The 22,513-nt window shown below is 49.8% G+C and overlaps 2 protein-coding genes across 2 annotated transcripts in view; both read right to left on the bottom strand.

Moving 5' to 3' along the window:
* ATP6V1C1 (ATPase H+ transporting V1 subunit C1) overlaps nt 1–22,513 on the bottom strand; it is a 162,835-nt gene that overhangs the window by 124,739 nt on the left and 15,583 nt on the right. The window lies entirely within an intron of this gene.
* ODF1 (outer dense fiber of sperm tails 1) lies at nt 10,239–13,008 on the bottom strand. Its single transcript, XM_005231035.2, has 2 exons — nt 12,767–13,008; nt 10,239–10,551 (listed from the first exon to the last, which is right to left on the bottom strand). The coding sequence occupies exons 1-2, from the start codon at nt 13,006–13,008 to the stop codon at nt 10,239–10,241; spliced, it is 555 nt and encodes a 184-aa protein (XP_005231092.2).

The raw sequence follows: 22,513 nt of genomic DNA on the forward strand, positions 1-22,513 counted from the left end.
GATTTACATGTCTCCAAAACACCGGTTCCCCACAATGACCCAATATCGCTGGAAGAAAAGAGCTCAGGGGCTGGAATGCAAGCCCTAGAGAAACCAGAGGCTTTCACAGGGGGCTACAAGATGCGCTGAGGTGATTTAGGAGTTGAGAGCTGATTGAGCTTTCTTGTGTGGAGATATCTGTTGCGCAAGAAGATAAGTGTTTAACTAGTAATTTCGCTTATATCTGATTTGAAAGACAGACAGAAAGACTGAATTCCCTTACAGTAAATGAACCATGCTGGGACTTGAGCTACTGTTGTTGGCAGGGGATGGATACAAGCTCCTTCCTACGCCCTGCAGCGGGACTGCCCAGGGTGAATGTACGTTCAGGAGAAGCTAACGAGCCTTTCAGACTAGCAGGAACCATCAGGTCACCTAATTGGTTACGCTGCATTTCAGACCATCGCATCTCAGCTGGTTATCCTTGAACCGAGCTAAATCTTGTGCTCAACTCCGGTATTTGGTGGGCGGAGTCCACTACTGCTGTGACACAGCAGCAGCAGGGGGACATCCCACCGAAGCTGTTGGTAGCATGTTCTGGGCACTCGCCGCCTGCCTTCGCATGGCTCTGTGGTCTGCCCACAGGCCACTGCCTTTTCCACCAGGGACTGAAGAGGCCCCTGGAACACGTTCTCACCCCTGGAAATGGGTGGCTGGCCAAAAATGTGGGGTCTTGCCATGCTCTAGTGAGGAGAGATTGCCAAAGGAGTGAAGTATTTTTGGTGCAGCCTGGGTTTGCTTGCAGATGTGTCCCACCGCCCATGCCTCTCCTGTGCCGGGGGCAGGCTGTTGGTGCCGTCCTTGCTGGGATCTCCCTGCACACTCGTTCCCTGTTTGTATTGCTCCAAAACCAGCTCTCCTCCTAACATGTAATTTAATGTTCTTGCTTTAAATTTGTCCCTCACCCTGATTCCTTCTGAAGTTGTTTGGAACCTCTGCTTTTTGCTCCTTTAATATTTCATTCATGGCCTTTCTTCCTCAGGTGAAATACAGATTTGAGCACTCTCTGTACCACACCATGCTGAGTCTCAGACAAATAAGCCTTCTGTTGAAAAAATAAGGTACTTAACATGGTCCTCAGGCAGTCTGAGGATGCAGCACCTCCTGACACAAGGACTCTAATGTCCTCAAGCCCATGCTTGGCTTTTCTATGGGAATTCTGATCTGAAACTGTTGTTTTTTTCTGACAGAGTTGGTTAACCTTACCCTTGTCCTAGCATTAAAACATCCCCGAAGGTCAGAAAAACAGAAAGGTCCCAGCACTGTCCCATGTCTGTGCATAGCCTGGGTGTCACCACTCCTCCTCCTGGGTGACTTCTGCCTCCAGCTGCTGGACGTGGCAGGTCCGGGGTGCTGCCTGGCATGCAGCAGGAGCCACAGTAATCTGTCTGCAGACAAGGTGCAGCTTTTGTTCCAGGGTCACCAACACCCTGGGGACAGGCTGTGACCAATAAATTCCTTTCATGTAGGCTGTCAGAGGGCAAGTTTTGGTTGTGCTGCCTGCAGAGCTGCCTGCTGCTAACTGACACACCAAGAGGCAACGCATCCTTCTGCTCCCTGGCAACACAGACCTCCACGAATTAATTTTTAAGTCTCTTTCAAACCAGAATTTATCTCATATGTAAAACTTACCAGAGTGAGCCTCTGGCTGAAGCCAGGCTCTGTTGCACTGGCTTTCCTGCTTCCCAACAGCGCATGGCACCCAAGCCCTGGCAAGCCATGGCTATATGTTTTCTCCCAGACCTCCCATACAATTCCAGGGTTTAAGCAAAATAAAGTAAGAGCGACAAAACATCTAGCTGCATCCCACACACGGTCACACACCGTGGGCTGTGGTTCCCACAAGCACGTGCTTACATCGAGGACTGCATCAGTTTCTGGCTCAGTCCTCTCTGTTTGCTGCCAGGGTGATGGAGCACCTCTTTAAGAATTCATCTGGGGTTTGGAAAATGCCCCCTGAACACAGGGGCATGTTTGCACTCACTAGCTCCTCTGTGCAAGGGCTCTGCGTGTGTGTGGTGGGATTGAGGTAGTTTATTCCACTTTGCAGCAGGCAGCAGGCACCCCGGGAGGAGAGGCTAAGTGGGCTCCCAGTGTGGTACCCGACCTGCAGCCACACAAAGTGGGTACCCGGGAGCAGGAAACTTGCTCTTCTCATCACTAACGTCCTTGCGTGGGCCAGCACTGAAGAAGCTCGGCAACACTGAGTTGCAAAGCCTGGAAAGTGCTGGATGAGCATCCCTGCACTGTCTGTGCCTGGGAGCCAGGAGGATGAGTATCAGTTTCTAGGAGCTCCCATGAAGGCAGGGTGCAAACTGCCAGCAGTGGGACCGCTGCCCCCAGGGACCATGGGCAGCCTGCACAAAGCTCTGTTCAGAACCGGTGCGATGCCCAGCCCCAGGGACCCCTCCCTGGACAGTGTTTACCGACCTATTTACCGCCTCTCCCTTTGTGTGTGCAGCAAGCCTTTGCCACGTCGTGACTGGCTTTACCTCTGTTTTCCAGGGAAAGTACATGTAAATGGTTGACTACTACTACAGTACAGGCATTGCTCCTAGTCCTTTAGCAACTACTCTAGGGAGTAAACAGTGAGGGCTTCCTCTGTTTTATTTTGGTGCTTTAATCTAATGTGGAGCGTCATTCTTGGTGCACACTTTGCATACCCATCCTAGAAGGCGGCCACCATATTACCAGGAAGTCAGCTGCACCATGCTGAAAATATCATTGTGCTAATCGGGCACCCGATCTAGTCTGGAAGGCTTGGAGGTTGTGTGGGCCAGTCCCTTGGGCTATTTTTAAATATTGGGGTGAGGATCACATTACGCTGCTGCATTAATATCCATAAATCTCTACGGGTGATAGCCCTGGATTTGGAGCTAAGTGCCCGGCTCTCTAGGCACACCGAGCAGAGTAGCCAAGGAGGGATGGGGACCTCATTGGGGCTGGTGAGTTGTTCACACTTTCCCCAAGATGACAGAGTTTTCCACATGCTTTGCTATTCAGTGGAGCACCTGAAAGCACAGTGAAGGAGTTTCCATCACGAGCTGTGATGGACCACAGGTGGTGTGAGCATGGTTCTGAGCATGCTGTGGCCAAAACACCCTGCCTGGCCCTGCCGACGTGGATGCTCACAGCCCTGTCACCACGGGCTTCTCTGTACTCAGCGTGCACCTGGCTCTGAGCAGTGGCACTCACTCCTGGGGGTATAAGTATCTCTCCGTTACTCCAAGGGGATTAACTTTGCAGGTGTTCACAGTAATGGTGCAGTTCTGCTGTGCACAGGTGATGTCCCGGGAACATAAAGTGATCAGGGCTTGCCACGAGTAGGCCCCGAGTGCTGGCATTGTTATTGATTCCCTCTCGTTTCTATTGTCCTGCAGCCTTACTGTTTTCTGCAGTCAGTAAAACCTCAGCAAGGCTGCACGACTGGCACTATGTTCGGGTTTTATTGCCTGCTACTTAACATGCTGTTTTCAATTGTTCTCTTCTGCTGCCTCTCCACCAAAGGATGCTCTTTGATTTTAATGATTTATCTGCATGTGCTCCTTACTCCCAACTTGCTCTCAAACTTCACATCTGTTACACTTGTCACCTCTACTGCATCCTGTATGTTCTCCTTATATTTAAACACTTCTAGCAGGTAACCAAAGAGAGGAAGAAGCCAAGGCACACACACAGCAGTGGGAATTGCTGCTCAGCATGGGACATGGCTGCCTGGCCGGAGCAGGAGGCAACAGCCTCTGCAGCACCTTGGAGATGCTTTGACAAGGACTCTGCTCAGGCTTTCGCATCTTCAGTGCACCTGCTTGGCCCCAGTCCCCCCTCTTCTCCATCCCTCTTGTGTTCCCCCACTGAGCACAGAGCCTTCCCTCGTTGCTGGCGAGTGCTGGGCTCTGGCAGGGGTCTGTCCCAGTGGCAGCCCAAAGCACCGGCTCCCGCAGGGCTGCAGCACTTTGCCTGCTGTGAGGCTGCTCGTCGCTGGGCTGTGAGCATGCTGGCAAGCTCTCCTGCTCTCTCTGCCTCCCCATTGACATAACTTTTGGCTCAAATTCTCCTCAAACTGCTTATCAGGCCACAGTCTGTATGCTCTGGGTGGTGTTCCTAGCTCTGTGTCTGCAGGCAGACAACCCTATGCCCCACAAACATGGGGCACGGGGCAGCTGGTGACCCCCCCGATGACAAGCCTGGGGCAGGGGGAGGTGCGAAGGGATGGAGTGAGCACCATCACCACTGGCCATGTGTGCCAGCTGCTGCGAGCCCTTGAGCTCAGCCCAGACCCAGGACCCACCTGGGCTTGGGGGCTCAGACCTCAGTGGGGGGCAGATTTTGTTTTCTCTTTTCGTATGTTTTAAAGTGCCACATCCACTCGTGTGACCGTGAGGCAGAGCCCTGGCCGTTCTCCCTTTTGCAGGCTTTTCTGCACATGCAGGCATGGATGCACAAAGCTATGCAAAAAAACCCAAAACAACCCACAAACAAACATAAAAAGAGTTTGCATTTTATTTTACCGGCAAGTTAAAATCTGTTCTAGTGAGGTGCGGGGAATGATGATTTTCCCTGCAATTCAATTAATGGTTTACAGTTTTTTTAATTATAGCATTATTCTTGCTTGTAGGCCTTTCAAGACTACATGCAACGCCCCAAGTTAGGGACCAGCACAAGGGGCCAAAGAGCTGAGAGACCACGTATTATTTGTAATTAATGTTGAAACTGAGAAGGACAATTACATGGGTATGATTTCACACCACCTACATATAATAGAGCAAGCAGGAAGATAACCTCAGGGGCAGCCAAGCGTTTTTCACCTAGACTGGGATTTTGGCTCCATTTTTCAAGAGAAGAAAACCTCACACATCACTCGCCAAAAGAAAGGCCCAACCTATGGTAGCTGAAGTGGAGGAGGACAAACGGGATGATAGGGAGAGTTAGAAGGCAGGCAGAGATGGAAAAATAACCTTTTATTCAAGGGACTAGGGAAGGGACCTGCAGGGGGAAAGAGGAAGAGCAAGGGCCAGCGCCCACGCTCGCACGTGGAGGTGGCAGCTCCTTGATGGTCACGCTGGAAGGATCAGCTTACTCCTAACCTAAATTCAGTGCAGGATTATTAATGAGGTGACAAGTGCAGGGTGCAGAATGACAAGAAATCCACCAAGTCTTTGGTAGAGAGGCAGGCTTGAAGCCAGGGGTCCTGCTCTGTCTTCTAAACTCTTAGTGCTTTCTCCAGGGGAGATGACAGAAAACAGGCTTGGAAAGTTTATCTAAGAGTCTGGAGTGCCAACAGCTTAGTAGGGACAATGGTTAAATATAACTTTAAGCACAAATAAAACGGATGGATGAAGTTTCTCACCCCGTGTGGAAGGCAGCTGCACCAGTCCCAAAGCCTTGCCGTGCCGCTGCTCGGAGGACGAGGAACCGAGGCGTAGGCATGGGGCTGGCCCCTGCAACGGGCGATAATTTGCTCCTTTGCAGGAGCAGCTCTGCCATGCTGGCTACCACCCTCTGCCAGGGCAGGACCGTTGCTTGGGAGCAGCAGCACACCGGGGTGCCGCGAGGTGACAGCTGGGACCAACTGCTTTGCACCTTCCCACTAAGGTACTGCTCTCCCCAGTTTTGCAATAATGAGGAGAGAAACTACATTTCTACACAAACTAAGCCTGAAGAGCACTGCCTGGCTGTAGGAAAACCCATAGAAATCTGTAACTGAAGAGAGGTCTGGAGCTAGCATCCTCATATGACCTCCTGTTACAAATTCCTAGGGCTCTGGCTATTTATAAATGCCCAGTAAGGCTAGAGTTCAAGAACGCGCTAACAGTTTTAACTACAGAGCCAAGTCACCCTCTGGGGCACCTTCCTCATGTCAGGAAATTCAGAGAGGGTATCTGCTACACGAGGATGCTCCAAATCAGCCCCCAAAATGATTGATTGCAACAATGTGCTGCAGTATACATTAACCCCTGGAAGCCCCTATTGGGTAATAGCTGCGGTAGGAAGCAAATGAAACTTGCCTTATCCAGGAGCTGTGTTCCAGGGCGAAGAGCTGCAGGATCAAAGGTCAACGTAATCCAGTGCAGAGACCTAACGTGGTGGTGGTCTGTCACGAGGTCTCCTGCATGCCCAACATCACAAGCCACAGCGCTCTCTTGCCCGTCTCATTTGCTGTTAGCATTGCAAACAAAAATACTAGCTGCAGTGCGTGCCAGCCTCATACCAGCCTTGTAACACCATCTTCATCGGGTTTGCTTTTAAGAAAAGTTACAGTGGTAAATTTTAAAATAAATAAATAAATAAATAAATAAATAAATAAATAAATAAATAAAAAAAATATCTGCCACCTAGTGGCAAAGGAATTTATTTTATGGGAGATGCTGATGTGTGGGTGTGGCGTGTTGCATTAATGGTGGTTTTCCAAAGGTATTTTCACTTAGCAAACTCTCAGTTAAGCACTATGTGGCAGGTACAGATTTTGAGAACGTGTTCAGGTATGTCCCAAGGTATTTGCAGCATGGAGGTAGTCACAAAGCTAAGTGACTATCTGAGTGATTTGCTTCTATTACAGAAAAGGTCCTAAAGTTGCTCCTACCAGCCCAGACTAGCATTTGACAGGATATAAAATTAATTAGGAATTTTCTCCAGAATTCCCCCTAAGATGTGCCCCCTCAGCCTTCAAATCCTCTTTGAATGTAAACACTAGGAGTCCTAATCATTAGCAAAAAATGGCTCTTTGTAGCTCATTCCTGTAAGGAAAAATACAAACATAAGGAAAAAAACCCCCAGTTTTTCCTAAATTGTACTTTAATAACCGAAGCATACTTCACCGTGAATGTTTGTTCATGTCCCCTGGACTGCCATGCCAACCTCCCCGTGTCTGCAGCGTGAGGAGAAGGAGGAGAGGCCACAGGGGGACCCTGCAGCAAGCTGGGGGGCTGAGCGTGGCGTGGCCAGCCAGCAGAACCTCATCTTGGGAAGATGACAAAAGACCCAATGCTGTGTTTCTACCTCAGTACCATGTTGAGGGGGGGAGAGGGAATTACTGCAGCCAGTCCCAATGGCCACCTTCTCCAAGGGCACCGAAAACTTGAAAAAGAGGGCAAGAACAAGCTAAAAATAGTAAAGAGTTGTACATTGGGTCTTAGAGTGAGAAACTTCAGAATTCCAAGATTGAAAAGGGACTTGCTGACAATGTAGGAACAGTTCATAGCTGCTACTGAATCACTACGAAGTCCGCCTCTGAGGGCTTTTGTCATCTGGCAGAGAGAAAAAATAAAAAGAGAACTGATGATGCCAGACAATCTTGTGTTAGTAACAAGGCATGACATTTAATTATAAGAAAATAACCAACTGGAGCAAAATACAGAGAGTCTGCTGAAGTCTTCAAATAAAGACTAGGCACCTTCCTGGAAGTCGGGCTTCGGGCAGTTTGTTTGTGGTATAAGACAACGTGAGATTAGGCCAGATGATCTGGCAGTGCCTTCTGGTCTTGAAATCTGGGAATGAAGTCATATCCATCAATAGCCTTGTTACTCGGGAGTGTAATTTGGTGTTAGGAGCCTAACTTAGGAACAAAGTGTGAAGAGCATGTGTTAAGGATGAGCAATAAGGATAAGAGCAGCCATAGCCAGCCCTGAGATCGCTGCGGGACTCGGTATATTCTGCAAGTCTGAAGTCACGGGTAGATGGGAGGTGTTGAAATGTGTTTTCTTTTCCGCACGCTTAGACAGCTTCTGTAGAAATAGTTACAAAGTGCCAAGACTACATCCCAAAGGGGCTCCGGTTTTACTACTCTATGGGCTGTTTTGTAAGAAGATGGTGTTCCCCAGGGGTCCGTGGCATCCCCAGTCCCCATCCCAGTGCTTGCTCTCATGGGAGGCTCCCTTGCAGCCTCCTAGTTGAGGTGTGGTTTATTTCTACACATCCTCGACCAACATCAGCAGAATCAGGCTACCTGTGCATGGGCAGCCTTTCCGTATATAAAAGAGACTATAAGAAAGATGGAGAGAGACTTTTTACCAAGGCCTGTACGGACAGGACAAGGGGTTTTAAACTGTGAGAGGGTAGATTTAGAATGGACATAAGGAAGAAAATTTTTACGACAAGGTTGGTGAGGCACTGGCACAGGTTGCCCAGAGAAGCTGTGGATGCCCCATCCCTGGCAGTGTTCCAGGCCAGGCTGGATGAGGCTCTGAGCAACCTGGTCTAGTGAAAGATGTCCCTGCACCTGGCAAGGGGTTGGACTAGATGACCTTTAGAAGTTCCTTCCAACCCAAACCACCCCATGGTTGTATGGTTCTATACTGACCCAGCTACACGTCAAGTCCATAAAGCTTAAAATTTATTATCAGCTATTTTTTAAGCGTTAGCTGGATGCTGAAAACATGCCAGAAGCAGCTCATTTCTTGCACCAAAGTTAAATTACCGAGCTGGTTACGGTCAAGTCAAACTGATCCTCAACATCTTGCTGGGACGTTTTACTGCAGGAGTGGTTTTACAGTGGTGCTGGTTTTGGGGAGATGCTTGCAGTGGGCTGCCCCAGGGGGCTGTGTTCGCTCAACAGGAGGCCGAGGTGCTGCTGACTTTGCCAGCCTGGTCTAAATGGCATCAAATCGATGCAGAAGACTGCTCTGAGCCTTTTGAATGCATGAGCAGGGATGGCTTTGCTCCTTGCTGGAGTATGTCTCCAGCCGGGAGGAGCAGGGGGCAGCAGAGCTGGGGGTCTCCCCAGTCATGGCGCTCCCAGCCATTGACTCAATGCTTTGTAACCCATCCCCCCTGATTCACCACCTTCACACAAAAGTAAGGCTGGCTGTTTGCAGGCTCAAAATAAAGGACAGGCTTTGTTTCCTTCAGGTGTGTTTCCAGGGTAATATCCCTGCTGCAGTAGAGGGTGGGAGCCCTTGGCACCGGGGACCCCTTGGCTGCTGGAGGTGTGTTGCCCCAGCAGTGTGGGGGTCCCATGGGAGCCATGTCCCCCCGTTTGACAGTAAACAACTGTGTTTCTCAGCCAGGCTAATGGCAGGGGACGACACCCCACTCTGAGGGGCTTCAAGTGGGCAGCACACCTGCGCGACACCAGCCCGCAGGCCATCCACCCTCTCCACTGACAGATTAATGTTGGAGGTTTGTTTCTGTGCCAGCTCAACCTAAAGCATGAGGTTCCCCACCAGAAAAATCTGCTGTGGGGGAGTGCACTGCAAAAAAGAGGGGGCAACCTTCCTCCCTCCAGCCCCAGGGGCTCACGAAGCCTCAACCATGCAGTGCTTGCTGGAGAGATGGCTGGCACAGGCAGCTTGCAAAAGCAGGCATCGGGCATATTGTCTTTTTATGTGCCTTTCTGCAGTCAAAGCGAATGCTGCTTCCTGCAGGAGTGCATGCCCAAGCGCTGAGGCCAGGGCAGCAAATGCAACCTCCCTGCAAGGCTGTTCCTTGTCCCTTGGTGCCACCCCCATCCTGCTGATACCTGTGCTCAGGGAGAGCAAGGGCTGTGGCTATGTGAGGTCCCACTCTGGACCTTAAATTTTTCTATATTATTACTTGGAAGAAATTATATTGACAATTCTCCTCTTCCAACTGAGAAAAGTTTTCTTATTCATTTGGAGCTATTGATTCCTATAGCAGGAAATGTTTTAGTCATTCTCTCCTCAGCTGGTAAGCCCGCTGCATTAGTCCAAACATCTCTGTCCTTTGACCTCAGCTGGGCAGCCTCTGCAAGAGCCAAACCAAAGGGACAAATGGCACAGCTTGGGTTTTTTTGGGAGGAGGCTCCTCCCCTGGAGGTGTTTATTATCAAGGTTTTCTTCCCAGAAATATCCTACAGCTCAAATAGAAGTGGCGGGACTGAGGGAAGTTCCTTTACAGAAATGTGCCTGATTTTAAGTGGTACCTTCCAGGCTCAAAAATCCATGATACCGTACACCACAGTGACAGCCACCCTGAACCACGTGGCCTCCAGCTGTGCCTTTGGTACCCAGGCAAGCGACCAAGCCAAGCATGCCCCAAACCAGCTTTGCATTTTCCTGCTGGCATCCCCCTTTTTGCCCACCGAACCCCTTCGAAATGAGGCTCACACACATCTGCTCAGAGTGCTGTCTTTCATTCTGGAAGAGGCCTGAAGACCTGCTGGCACACCGTTAGACCTAAAGCGGACGGGTAGGAGGGATGCAGCAGAGGAATGACTGTGCCTGGCTGCTGCTCCTGGCTGTGGCTCAGCAGCTCAGGAGATAAGGGCAGCGCTTGTGTGCCGCTGCGATCTTCACAGTGCCATTGGGTCCCAGTGAGTAGGTTACCTCGTCCTCCCTCACCCCTGGCGGCAGGCTGATTTCCTTTGTGATGCTTCTGTAGTTATACTCCTTTGCTCTTGCAGTGGTGCGTTCCTCCTTGTGCTCCGCTAACACCTTCACCTTCCCATCTCTTACTGTTACAGTGACTTCCTTGGAGTCAAAATCCTTCACATCCATCAAAGCCAAAAACTTGTGATCATGGGAAGAGTTTGACATCCCGTTAAGACTTCTTCGCATTCTGGAATAAAAATCAGATGACAGTCTTTCAGTCCAACTCACAGATGAATGGGTGGACCATCTTAAGGACAAGAGAAGTATATAGGAAACTATTGGATCCATCCTCATGCTGATGCACAGCACTTGAGGTGGTGTCTGCGCCATCAGAAGGAGCTCCCACCTGCACACCACAGTAGCCAGGACTATTTCAGTGTCCCCTCTTGAGATGGGCTAATCGTGGAGCTGAAAAGTTCTTTCACCTAAATACAGAGAAGCCAGCACTCCTCTTCCACATGTACATATGCCCACAAAGCCGTGTGTGCCCATCTTACACCTTGCCCTACATTCTAAATGGATAGTTACAATACATCACATTTTCCGGTTAGGAGTTTTGTTTAAAGCAATCGGTGGATAGGAGACACATCTGGCAAAAAAATCTAAAAAGTTCCTGCAGAGGTGGACTGGAGCCTCCCTGAGCCATTAAAATGGTTTCTGATTCTGTCAAACAGTGACTCTACTCACCCAGGAGGTTGGCCTTTATTCAGACGATTTGTAAAGCAGGCAATGGAAGGGTCACCTCAGTTAAAACAGTTAAACTGGGCACAAGGCACCAAATCAAAGAGATGATGGGAATGATGGGAAAGGAAATAGGGCAACAATGAGGGAACGGGCATGACCACAAAGGGGAGAAATCCCTAATGAGTGGTGAGTGGTTCGTTAGCAAGGTACACCCATCCCGGCAATTCTACTTAAAGCTCGCAATGATTCAACCTGGTGTGGTGGTTTTGGAGTGCGTTGTCTGTGTGAGCTGGCTCTTCTACCTGCCCCTTTAGCCTTTTTTCATATTGCTGGTTGGAGGAGAATAAATGTTCTTATGAAAGCTGATCCTTCCCAGTGTTTTCTGTGGGAAGGGGGTGCCTGAATTTCCCCCTGTGATGGGCTGAAATCCTGCTGTGGTTTCAGATGGCAGTGACATGGACTTGTGTTCCAACCAGTAAGTTGTCCCGAGTGTGGCAGTGCTGGGGAGCCTGGCACTCAGAGAGAGCATGCCTTGGCATCCCATGGCCCATCCTGAGACCCCCAGCTTCCACTGAGACCGAATTTCCATTTCTTCACTGGGATTTTGTTGTGCAATGATTCTGCAAGTGGATGCTGTGCCTGCCCAGCTCTGGATCCCGATGTGCTGGTGAAAATCTGGACACAGACACCAGTCCTGTAACACCTGGGATCTGAAATTCACTGCTCAACAGCCCTGCATGAGCTGCAGCTGCTGGGTAAGTTTAAAGTAACCTCACAGCAACTTTCGGTTTTGTTGAAGTCAGTGTAAAATTAACTCGGGGGGTCAAGCTTGTTTTCCTTTTCCCTCTAATGCTGCTGCACGCAGCAGGTGACACAGACATGGCAAGCTGTGTGATGGTACTTGCTGCTCTGTGGGTAATGAAAGCGTCACAGTTGCCAGGGTGAAGACCTCATCATCTCCAGGCGCAACACAAGAGAACTCAAACAGAATCTTGAGTTTGGGGTGAAAATACCAATGCCTCAAATGCAGCAAAAGACTCCCACCGCTGCTGATGGCCAAGGGACTTCTTAGCCCTTGGGGTCTCTCAGCATTTGGCTGTGCCTTAATGTTAAGATTTTATCATTCGACAGCTCCCTTCCTGTAGGGGCTACCTTTGGGGTTTGTGTCAACTAGAGTCCAACCTGAACTCCATGAACAAAATAAAATCATCACACCAGTGGTCAAAATAGAGATGTAGGAATCCTGACACCTATTCCTCCTACTGTATAAGGTATGAAAGTATGGACACATGTCTGTGGTGCATCAGTGCTGCACCCAGCTGCATACAGGAACATTTTGGCTACTGATGAAGGCAAGTACATGTTTACCAGACTTAAACTGAATTGATGTTGAAGATGGACTTTGTTCCACAGCTGAACAGCTTTGGATCTAGTTGTGTACTTTACTGTAGACACAATTTGTGAGATGGTTAGTATCACAATGCCATGGCCCAAACCCTTTCTGGCACAGGAGCTGCCTGCATGGCTCCTCTCGGGCTGCCTGGCTGCACAAGCCGTGCCTTCCCATTCCCCTTTCAACTCATTTCTCCAGAAACGGCTATTTGTCTCCTTTCCTGCTTCTCCGCTTCCACTTTTGCTCCTGATGCCGATGCTAACCCTCCCTCCATCCTGCCTTAAAGGGTGCCGATGCCCGTAGAAAGCAGGCAAATATCTGTTACCTGCTCAGTTCTCGCTCCATGTCCAGCCTTGCTGTGAGGGACCCTCTCTCCCAGGGGCGAGGATCGCGCTGGCGCGAGCAGCAGGAGCACAGCACCGGGCTGCATGGGGAGGGCACAGGGAGCAACTTGTGGAGCTGCTGCAGGTACTGCCCCAGCAGCTCCATCTGCCTCTTTATCTCTCTCTCCACATGCCTCAAATCCTGCTTGACCTTTTCCAAAAGGCAATTGTGCGACATCTTCATATAGCAAAGCGCATCAGGGCAGAAGCGTCCGTGGCAGCCTGTGCTTGTGGCGGGGGGGGGAGGGGGAAACTGCCTTGAGAGTTTTGTCTGGAGACGAGTGTGTGAGCAGAGCCGCAGGTGCCCTTGCAGCCTTCCAGCTGGCACCTTGTGACATCATGGGTCTGCTGACACGTCACAGCTCCAGTCGCCATGGGAAGCGCAGCCCAGGTCCGTGCACAGCTGCAGCTCCCACCCAGGGACCAGGGCAGCCTGTGGCAGGGGCACACGCCGGGGGGCTTGGGGCATGGGGGGTATGTGTGCAATGGCTGGGCGGTGGAGCCATGGGCCATCAGGAGCATGACCTGGGTGCAGTTTCAAGCACAACACTCCTTCAGCACGGCTGCTCACACCGTCCCCTGCTCTCCTGCCCCGGCACACCAGCACAGAGGGAATGCAAGCCACCCCTCCCCGCTCCCAGGCAGAAATCCCCATCAATAAAGTCCACGTCTCCACTCAGGTTTTCAAGCTTGGTCTCCTCTTGAAACTCGTGGGGATTCCCATTCCCAGGGCCTGACCACCACTGCCTTGGGAGAAGGGAAACATAGACCCAGCAGGGGGCTGCTGGCAACCTGCTGCAAACCACAGCCCTCTGCAGCCTTCCCCCTCCTCACTGCCTTTGCTGCTGTTCACCACAGCCTCGAAGAAAAGATGTAAATCAAGGAGACCTACAGTTGCTCTTTACATTTTCCCTCTTCCTGCAAGTGCTTTGCATGAGGTGTTGGATGCGCGATGCCTACACACGTTGTTGGCTGATGCCCAGCACGGACTGCCATGGTGTTAGGCAAAGGTGACCAGAAGCCTTGGCCCGAATACACATCAGGATGGTCTGCGGGGTGCTGGCACCCCAGGGAGCACCCCCAGTTCCCCCAGTGAGTGCCAGGGAAAGGCAAGGTGCTCACCACAGCTCCCGCACAACTTCTCCCTGGCAGAGCACCCTGCCTCCCCATCCTGCTGGCTCTCTTCTCACAGGGTTTTCTCCAGTGGCAACAAGTTTCAGATGTGAATGCAAACCTGCTGTCCCCATCAGGAACTTCTCCCTGTGCTTGTTACTTTTTTTTTTTTATTTTTTTATGGGAAAGACACAGCAAATGGTTAAAGATGTCCAGAAATGGAAAGTTCTCTTTGCATCCCTTACAGTCATCTGCAGTTAAGGTACTTCTGGGAACATTTTCAGAACATGCAAATTCAAAAATATTTATGTCCCTGCTCTCACACCATGTTAAGCAAACAAGACACTAAGAAAAGCAGACCCAGGTCTTTGCTCCCCACCTTACAGATGTTACTCCACAGCTTTCTCTTGCTCATGCATCAGAACAAGGTGCTGCCTTGGCAGGAATAGACAACATGAGGATTTCAGATGATGGAAGACAGCAAAAAGGATGCTGCATCCTGCAATTATTTTACAGAGGACACAGGGCACGTGCCGTACACAGGGCACCGCTGCAAGCACTTATCTGAGCTGACAGCTTTACCTTTGCAGATCCTTTGTCTGCTGGGATCTGTTGCTTGCTTGCTCAGTGAGCTTGGGCAGGGGTGCTCGAGTCATCAGCTCCTGTTTTGAGGACTCCTGACGCCATCGTGTCCTGTCAGGCTGTTGTATCAGTTTTTCTTGAGGATGACATGCATAGGTTTCAGTGTTAGTGATGCTCATGGCATGGAGGGATTTGCCTGGCTCCCTGAAAGGTGCTTGTGGTGTACTTTAATCGCAGGCAGCGTTGGCACCAAAATCTCCTGGGTTTAGTACTGCCAGAAAAACTAAGAGAAGACTACAGGAGTGGGGAGTGCTTTGTATTTGGGGGAAATCTGGTCTTTAAGGCTTGCAGTGGATCAAGTACCAGTGAGAATGAGTAGTCCCTGTGCATTTAAGAGAGCAGGAGAAGACCCCTTGGGAACCCGGGAGCTGCTCCACCCTGCTGGCACCTTCCCATGGAGGAAATGCCTTCCACAATTATTCTCCGTATCCAAAAGCCCAAGTAGTCCAAGACAAGAAAATATCCCCTGAAGCATCAAGGGAGGTAAAGCCAAGCTGGCGCCAGGGGCTGTTCCCGCAGGGATGCCTGCCTGAAGGGAGCCGGACCTGCCGGCGGCTAAGCAGGGAGTGCAAGAGGGGACCCCAAGGACCACAAAGGGAAACAGGTGACATCCCAGGTTGCACAAGACCACGTGAGGCTTCCTGTTGGATACCGCTTACACTCAAACATTGGTATGTTACATGCAAGAATAAATTAACACATGCAGATAACTTTACATAACAAATTACATTTACACATACTAGCAATGAAAAACCTTTGTTAAAAGTCAAATGCCTAATACATACTTACAAATACCCCAATTCCCAGCAATAATACCCACCATCAGCTTCTGTCCCATCATCTCTGCTAAGTGCTGTAGCCCAAGACACAAACCGTATTCCTGCAGACTGGCCTGTGACACAAAAGCTGATCCCAGCCTCGGCAGCACCAACACCCTGGTCTCTCAGGCATCTGCAAACTGGTGAGCTGGGTGATGTGTTGTTTTCCCAAGGTGAAATATGAGTTTAGCTTTTCAAATAAATCAAAGCAGCCAGCTTATTTTTTATTGAATGGTAGTTTCATGACCAAAAAAAAAAAAAAAAGGCTGCTTTCTTACTCATAAAAGGCATCACTTTTTCAGTATGAAGACAAATTTTTTATTTAAAAGCTGAATTCAAAGGCTGTCAACACGTGAAGGGTCCCTCCTGTATGAAGTCTGTATACCTTTCTGACAGCAGTATTTTGTCTTTAAAACTCTGACACTTTCTAGTCTCTTTGGTTCCACATGAAAGAGTCTTTCAGGAGGTCTCTCTTGCATGGTGAGAGTCTGAATCCTTTATTTCACAGAGGAAGTTTTGTTTGCCAAGTCCCATCCGAAGAGACAAGATCTGGAGCAGACCGCTCGAACAGAGCATCGAGCTAAATCTCCCTGTCAGAGCCCTGGGCGTATGGACCCCAGGAGCCGTTATGCAGCAAAGATGCTGAACACTAGGACGTGTGTCAAAATAAAATTTCCACAGGAAAAGTAACGGGTTGAAAACAATTTGAAGTTAAACCTCCCTGGTGCATGAAATCAGGGGGTTTGGGGATTCACCATGCACCTCACTGGAGAGCGGGGAGGCTTTGCAGGCAGGGGTGCTCACAGGATGCTTCATCCTTTGGGATGCATCTTTACGCCAGGGGATGTGAGCTTTTCCCCCAGGCATGATCACACAGGGAGTTTGTTCCCAGACCTGGAGAGCAACAGCATGGCCTACTACCCTGAGCACCGACCAGAGGGACCTGCATCCAAAATAAAATCAGAAGGCATCACCCCACATTCCGCTCGGATAAGTAGGTGCCTGTGGATATTAATCAGCCAAGCAGCGATTTGCTGCTCTGCTGCTCTGCCCCTCTGCCCCCTGTCCCATCCCACCAGCACAGGCTGATGCGCAGCGTGCGGCACCACTCCTGGCACGTGGTGACCCTGCTTTGGGAACAGCGTGTGCTTTTCCTTGTCTTACTGTGTCCTGAAACCTGCCAGGGAATCCTGCGGTAGGATAAAGCACCGTGCCAGCGAGTGCCCTCTGTGGAATCAACCCAGGGGTAGCAACACTGGGTTTACAGAGACTTCCCATAACACTTGCATGTGGAGCTGCTCATTCCCAAGGGCACTGTCACACCAGCTGCATATCTGCACTTATATTTGCAATCAGTGTTTAAAAATAATAAAAACCTACGTGCAGGCAGGGCATTTTTTTAATGCTCTGAAAACCAGGCTGTAGTTTTTAAACCAAAAGGAAATACATGGCTTTAAAAGCAATTTGTAGCCTTGTTTCCCTTTACTGCCGCAGCTAAGCAAGAATTTTATGCTGGCATTGTGCTTTTTTCATGCTTCTAATGCTGTTTTTAGGTAAAACCCCCACACTTTAAGTCTTCGGTCTTCCCCAGGCAAATCATTCACTTTGCACTTGTAAGGGATGGATGGCGGCTAGACTAGAAAACAATAGTTATTTTTCACTGTATGCTTTATGGTCTTGCTATAAAGATCTACATGGTGATAATCCTTACTGTGACTTCCTAGGGGTTGAGCAGAAGTGTGCACTTGCTTTGCCTGTGACAAGCGTCTCCCTTGATCATACGTGCTTGAAAACACTTTTGGAAGGCAGCTGCTACCTCTTTCTGGCATTTACCACTGCCCGCAGATGACAGCAGCCAAGTATTATAAATGTAGTTTCAGCATTCTCAGTCCTACATGATCGTTTCCAGTACTGTCCCCATAGAGTTTACTGTCTGTGGCTGTCATTTTCAGGAAAGGGACCTCAAAAGCATTCAGAGGAGAAAGACTGAACTTTCCTGGCAAATGATGGCAGCGGATGGGTTGCCTGGTATCCCTTTCCAGTCTTTCACTCCCCTTGAGTGCTGGTGTTACAGAAAACCCCACAGCCTCATTGGTTCAAAGGAGTCAGGTCCCACCTCAACCTGGTACATACAAACCAGCAAATGTTAGCAGTAAAAAATCCCTGAATTACTGATGTCACCTGCTCCTAGTACAGTAAGAGAAAGGGGGGACAGGTTGGGATGTGAGCAACCTGCCCAGGTGGGTAAACCATAAAGATAAGGTTTATCACCAACCACTCTTTTGGGGGGGAAATGTGTGACTTGATATTGATACCACAACAGCAGCAGACTGGATGGAGCAAGTTTTTTCCTTAGAGATGCCAAATCAGCAGTCTGGGACCCTGTGATAAATGGAGATACTAGCGAGTCCTTCTGAGCCCTGGCTTGACGTACCTCAATAGGCTGGAGAGAAGTGTGTAGGTGACCCATAAACTACCTGTCGTTTTTTGCTAAACACTCCAAACCATCCAGAATGTGGGTCTTGCCTCCCTCTACCTTCTCTCTGCCTTTTCTCCCAGCCTTCTCTCATGGTCTTGCTTCTCTCTGAAAAGATCACACTGTACCTGGCATATTCTGCAGCGTCACCATGAGTAGGCGACCGGTGAGACACCTAAGGGTACCTTAAACAACTCATCAGTCAGTCAAACTCCAACACCCCCAGCCCCAAAAAGCCTGCCAAGCCCATGTGCTGGGCTTGTCATTGAGCGGGCATGAGCTCGCAGGGCCACAGGCTCTTCCATGAGCCTCTGGGGTGACAGCAGGCTAGAGGCTACTCCACTCACCACAGTGTTTGTTGTGCTTGACTGCTCAAACAAGAAGCACCTGCATGGTGCCTTTTGAGAGAGGTGGTAGCCACAGACTCCATCACGGGGAGGGGGTTCACCTCTTTCCACAGAGCAGGATTAGAGGCAGGTGAGGGATGAAGGTCTCTCTCCCCAGTTTCTTCCTGCCTACCCATGGGCTGGAGTGAGGGCAGTGCCTCAGCTGTGTGCTACCACCACATATCACCAGACAAGGACAACTGGCGTGGATGTGAGGTCGACCCCCTGGAGGCAGGTACTGTGCCTTAAGGTATCAACATAAACAGGTAAAGAGACTTTCTGAGGCTGCTGGGTCTCCACCAGAGACCTGCATCTGTTCCTGCAGGGCAACGAGGGTGACTCAAGGCATCTCCAGGTTAGGAGAATGAAGAGTATTTTGGGTGGAGCTGCTAAGAAGGCATCTCTTCAGCAAAGCTGGCACGAGAGATCACCAGCCTTAGCCTTTCACTCCCTTATCAGGGGAGGATCAGGGTGGGAGATCACTTCATCCAGGTCAGCACCACGCTGGGCCACCTCCAGCTGCTCCGTGTACGGAGCTAGTGAGCTGTGGAGGTGGCACAGGAACCAGCCGAGTAAATGGGAAGTGGGGCCACACCAGCGTGAAACAGCTTCTCCAAAATGCCTGCTACTTTTTCAGCCATTTCTGAAAATATGCAACTCTGCAATAAAGGGTTGGGCTCCTGACTCACAAGGAGCCATTTAATCTACAGAAGCAGCTCACTCCTGAGGCAAGCTAGTCTGCCTTGTGCTAAACAGGCATTTCTTGATGGGCTGCTTCCCACAGCCAGAGCCAGGTCCACTCCTCCCCTTCCTCCCCAGCACTGACGTGCTGTCCTGGGCTTGACCAGCTCCAGATGGGAGCAGGCGGGAAGGTGGAGCTAGGGTGTGAGAATCACGCTGGGAAACGTCACCCACCATGAGTAATGCTGCTGGTGCCTCTGGGATGTATCAGGAAGAGCTCTGTGCTGCAGGAAGGTGAGCTGCTCTGTAATTATTTCCTTCAAGCTGTGGGAGAACTTGCCTGCCCTTCTGGGCATGGGGGGGTAATTACAGGCAGGCCTTGGAGGAGTAACCACGTGCAGCTGACTTGGCTGACATCACCGTTGCGGAGCTAGTGACTTCTCAGGCACGGGGAAGTGGCACCCAGGTTTATGTGGGTCTGCCTGGCTGGCTCCACTTGAAAGGGGCACCAAAAATGGCCGAGAAGGTAGGTGGATGGATGGGAATTGCTTTGAGCACAGGTCAACTCTGCCTTGAAGGTGTGCTGTCTGTCATCTCAAGAACCAGCTCAGCTCCATTTCCCGAGGGGAAGGAAGGACTTCTGCCCCTCGGTGTGTTCCTCCGGCTGCTGGTGGGGTAGTCTCAGTAACCCACCTAGCAAAGAGGGGTTTTAGCATTGCTCCTTCACTGCAAGTCACCCGGTGCTGTAAATGCAGTGTGTGAGTTGCTGCCAACACGCTGATACGTGGATGCTGCGTGTTACTGGGACATGAGGATTTACCAGGGTAAAACCGCTGTGGTGTGATGCAAGCTTCAGCTTAATCAGGTCCCTGCCCAGGGAAGTCAAGGTGAATTTTGACTTCTTCTAAGATCAGGCAATCAAACATATTTGGGGCTGTCAAGGAAGTGAGTCCACGATCAAACTTCACTTGCAAATGCTGTTATGAAGTTGTCTTTTATCAGTGGAACAGGACATCCTCTGGCTTCGAGTTTGCTGCACTCCTAGGGACCTTGCACAGTCAGATCTAACCCGATGGGAGGAGGAGGAGGAAGGAGTGCATATACCACAGCATCCATCTCTGATCTGGCCCTTGTCAGTCTCACACATTGTCCTGAACTCACTCCCACAGTGACGTTAAAGGCAACAACATTCCAACACGGTGAAGTCAAAACCAGCCTAAGTTCTTTGGCTTGTTGCTTCTGAGCCCTTGAGCATTCCTAGCTGTGGAAGAGCTTCCTGACACCCGTGAAGCTGAGAACTTTTATTTTAAATTGAATTTTAAATTGAATTTCTTTTAAATTGAAAACCAGAGTGGAGGGATGGCAACTGGAAGATGTCCTTCAGGCCACCGCTTACTGCCAGGGGTCACTGCCCCTCCCTGTCCTCAGCACAGAGCCAGGGACACCTCCACTCAGAGTCTACCTTGTCAGGGGAGATTATGGAGGGGGACTTTAAGATACTCCAAACGAAACCTGCAAAAAACCCACAAACCTAAAACCCCAACCCCCAAAATCTAACCCTAAGGGCTGGAAGCACTGCTGCCTTCCCTGCCCTTCCAAAGAGAATGCCTGGAATTAGCTTGTTCTTTCAAAGCCTCTTTTGGTTGCTTTTGAGCAAGAACAGACCGAGTACAGCAAGTATTGATCTGTTCAGAGTTTGGCCAATATATTTTCAGACCTAGCAGGTTTTGTCAGTGTCTGACATACTGATTTACAGTTATCAGCTAGAATCTTTTAACGCCCCCACCACGTCATTAAGTGTGGTGTAAGGATATCACTTTAAGCGCAGTCTGGACTAACTCTGGTACAGAAAGACAGACGTTTGACTGAGAGTGCAATTTCATACAGAGCACTGCAGGCACACACTGAAATCAGGTAAACATGTTCTCAAATGGATAATAACGATCATTTTCCCCTCTCCTAATTTCCATATGGAACAGAATTAATTAGCCATGTAACTACGCACCTATGTGTCCAGCCAAGTATTGCCGAAAGGTTTGGAGCAGACCCAGGGTGTCAGGCTCCAGCTCAGCCTCCTGCTCTCTGGAGTGGCACTGACTTCCCACACCAACCTGTAGAATTAACTCCTTGGGATGGTATTTCTGGATTCTCAGCACCCTGTTTATGTAAATGAGACAATCCTTTGATATCTTCTCGGTTTCACCAACTTATTTAACTCTCTTTAACCTTCATGGGAAAAATATTCATGTTACATCAAAACCTGCTTTTTACGTCTTTCCTCAAGGAATTCTTTCTCCGCTTGAAACTCATAATGGAGCAGCTGAGTTCCCTCAATTCAATTTTAAATGATTCGTTGAATATTCTACACTGACTCGCTTCTCACTCTGCTGCTCAGACACACTGATGCTTCGTCAACTTTAAAAGAGTTTTCTTTTCCTTGTTTTCCTAGTGCTGTCCTAAGTTGTCTTCCTTTCAGATAATGCTTCCCACAACATCCCAGGCTCTCTTCCACTTCTGCTCTCCCACTGGCACATAGCAGCAAGGACCTGAGAGCAGGGCCATGCTGTCTTACACCAAAATGAATAAATGTTCTTCTTCCTAACAAGGTCTGGTCTACACAGGCCAGATGGAAGAAAATTAGTGTTACCCTTCCCTTGTACAGCAAACCAGTTAATTAATTACTGGCCTGCTCATGGTATTATTCACTCCAGCTCTGCGTGTTTTAATACAATTAAAGCAGTGACAGATCTTTCCCCAGCATGTTTCAAGGCACCACGGTATCCAGCATAGTTGCTAAAGATGCTTTATCCCATGTGTACACAGGATCTTGACTGAAACACCCCGCAGCACTACACCTTGGAGAGCAATAGCCCATGGTGTACTTGTCACGGCATGTCAGTCATGCTCACTCACTAAGCTTGTGCTTTCTAGAGCCTCTTCTGACCCCAAAATGTCCCAGCGTCTCCCCACCAGCTCTGGCTTTCTGCCTGCTCGCTGCTCCTCTCGTGCGACGACATCTGCAATAGCCTGGCAGTGCCGCCCCTGCCCATGCTCCTGCACTGATGGGGCGGTGCAGAGCGCTCGGAAGACACGCTTGCCACAGCTGCTTGCCATCACGCAGATTCCGAGGGGGTGACGCTATGGAAGAGCTCCTCTCTCCCACCATCAAGCCAGTCTACTCTTCCCAAAGGTAATATCTGAAAGCTGCTGCAATGCTTAAAGAGAGCAGCCTGCTGATAAATTGGAATGTCTTCTCTCTGTCACAGAGTCATTTCCAGGTACCCACATCACCCTTCCATAGCCCAAACAGGAGGACTGCAGTAGTCTTCAGGCCCTAAAGCTGCTCTGAAAATGCCCTTGCTTCAGCTTTTGTTTTTAGCCAACATTACTGCATTCCTACTACTCCCATTTAGTTCAAACAGCTCAGCAAATGGGTGAGTCTGGCACCCAGAAGAGATGTAAATTGTGGAGCAGCTGAAGATGGTTGCTGTCCGTGCTTTCCAGCTCTCAGGTGAACGACTGAGAGAGGTGGGTATTGCCCAGGAGCGCACAACTCACCTCGGGGGTATAAAC

The sequence above is a fragment of the Falco peregrinus genome, chromosome 3 (assembly GCF_023634155.1).
Source record: "Falco peregrinus isolate bFalPer1 chromosome 3, bFalPer1.pri, whole genome shotgun sequence".
Lineage (NCBI taxonomy): Eukaryota > Metazoa > Chordata > Aves > Falconiformes > Falconidae > Falco > Falco peregrinus.

What these genes read in the sequence shown, in the direction of transcription:
- ODF1 (XM_005231035.2), bottom strand. Translation starts at nt 13,008, where the DNA reads ATGAAGATGTCGCACAATTGCCTTTTGGAAAAGGTCAAGCAGGATTTG. An exon ending in ATGGAGCGAGAACTGAGCAG is followed by an intron (nt 10,552 to 12,766) that starts GTAACAGATATT and finishes TTTTTATTCCAG; the next exon opens with AATGCGAAGAAGTCTTAACG.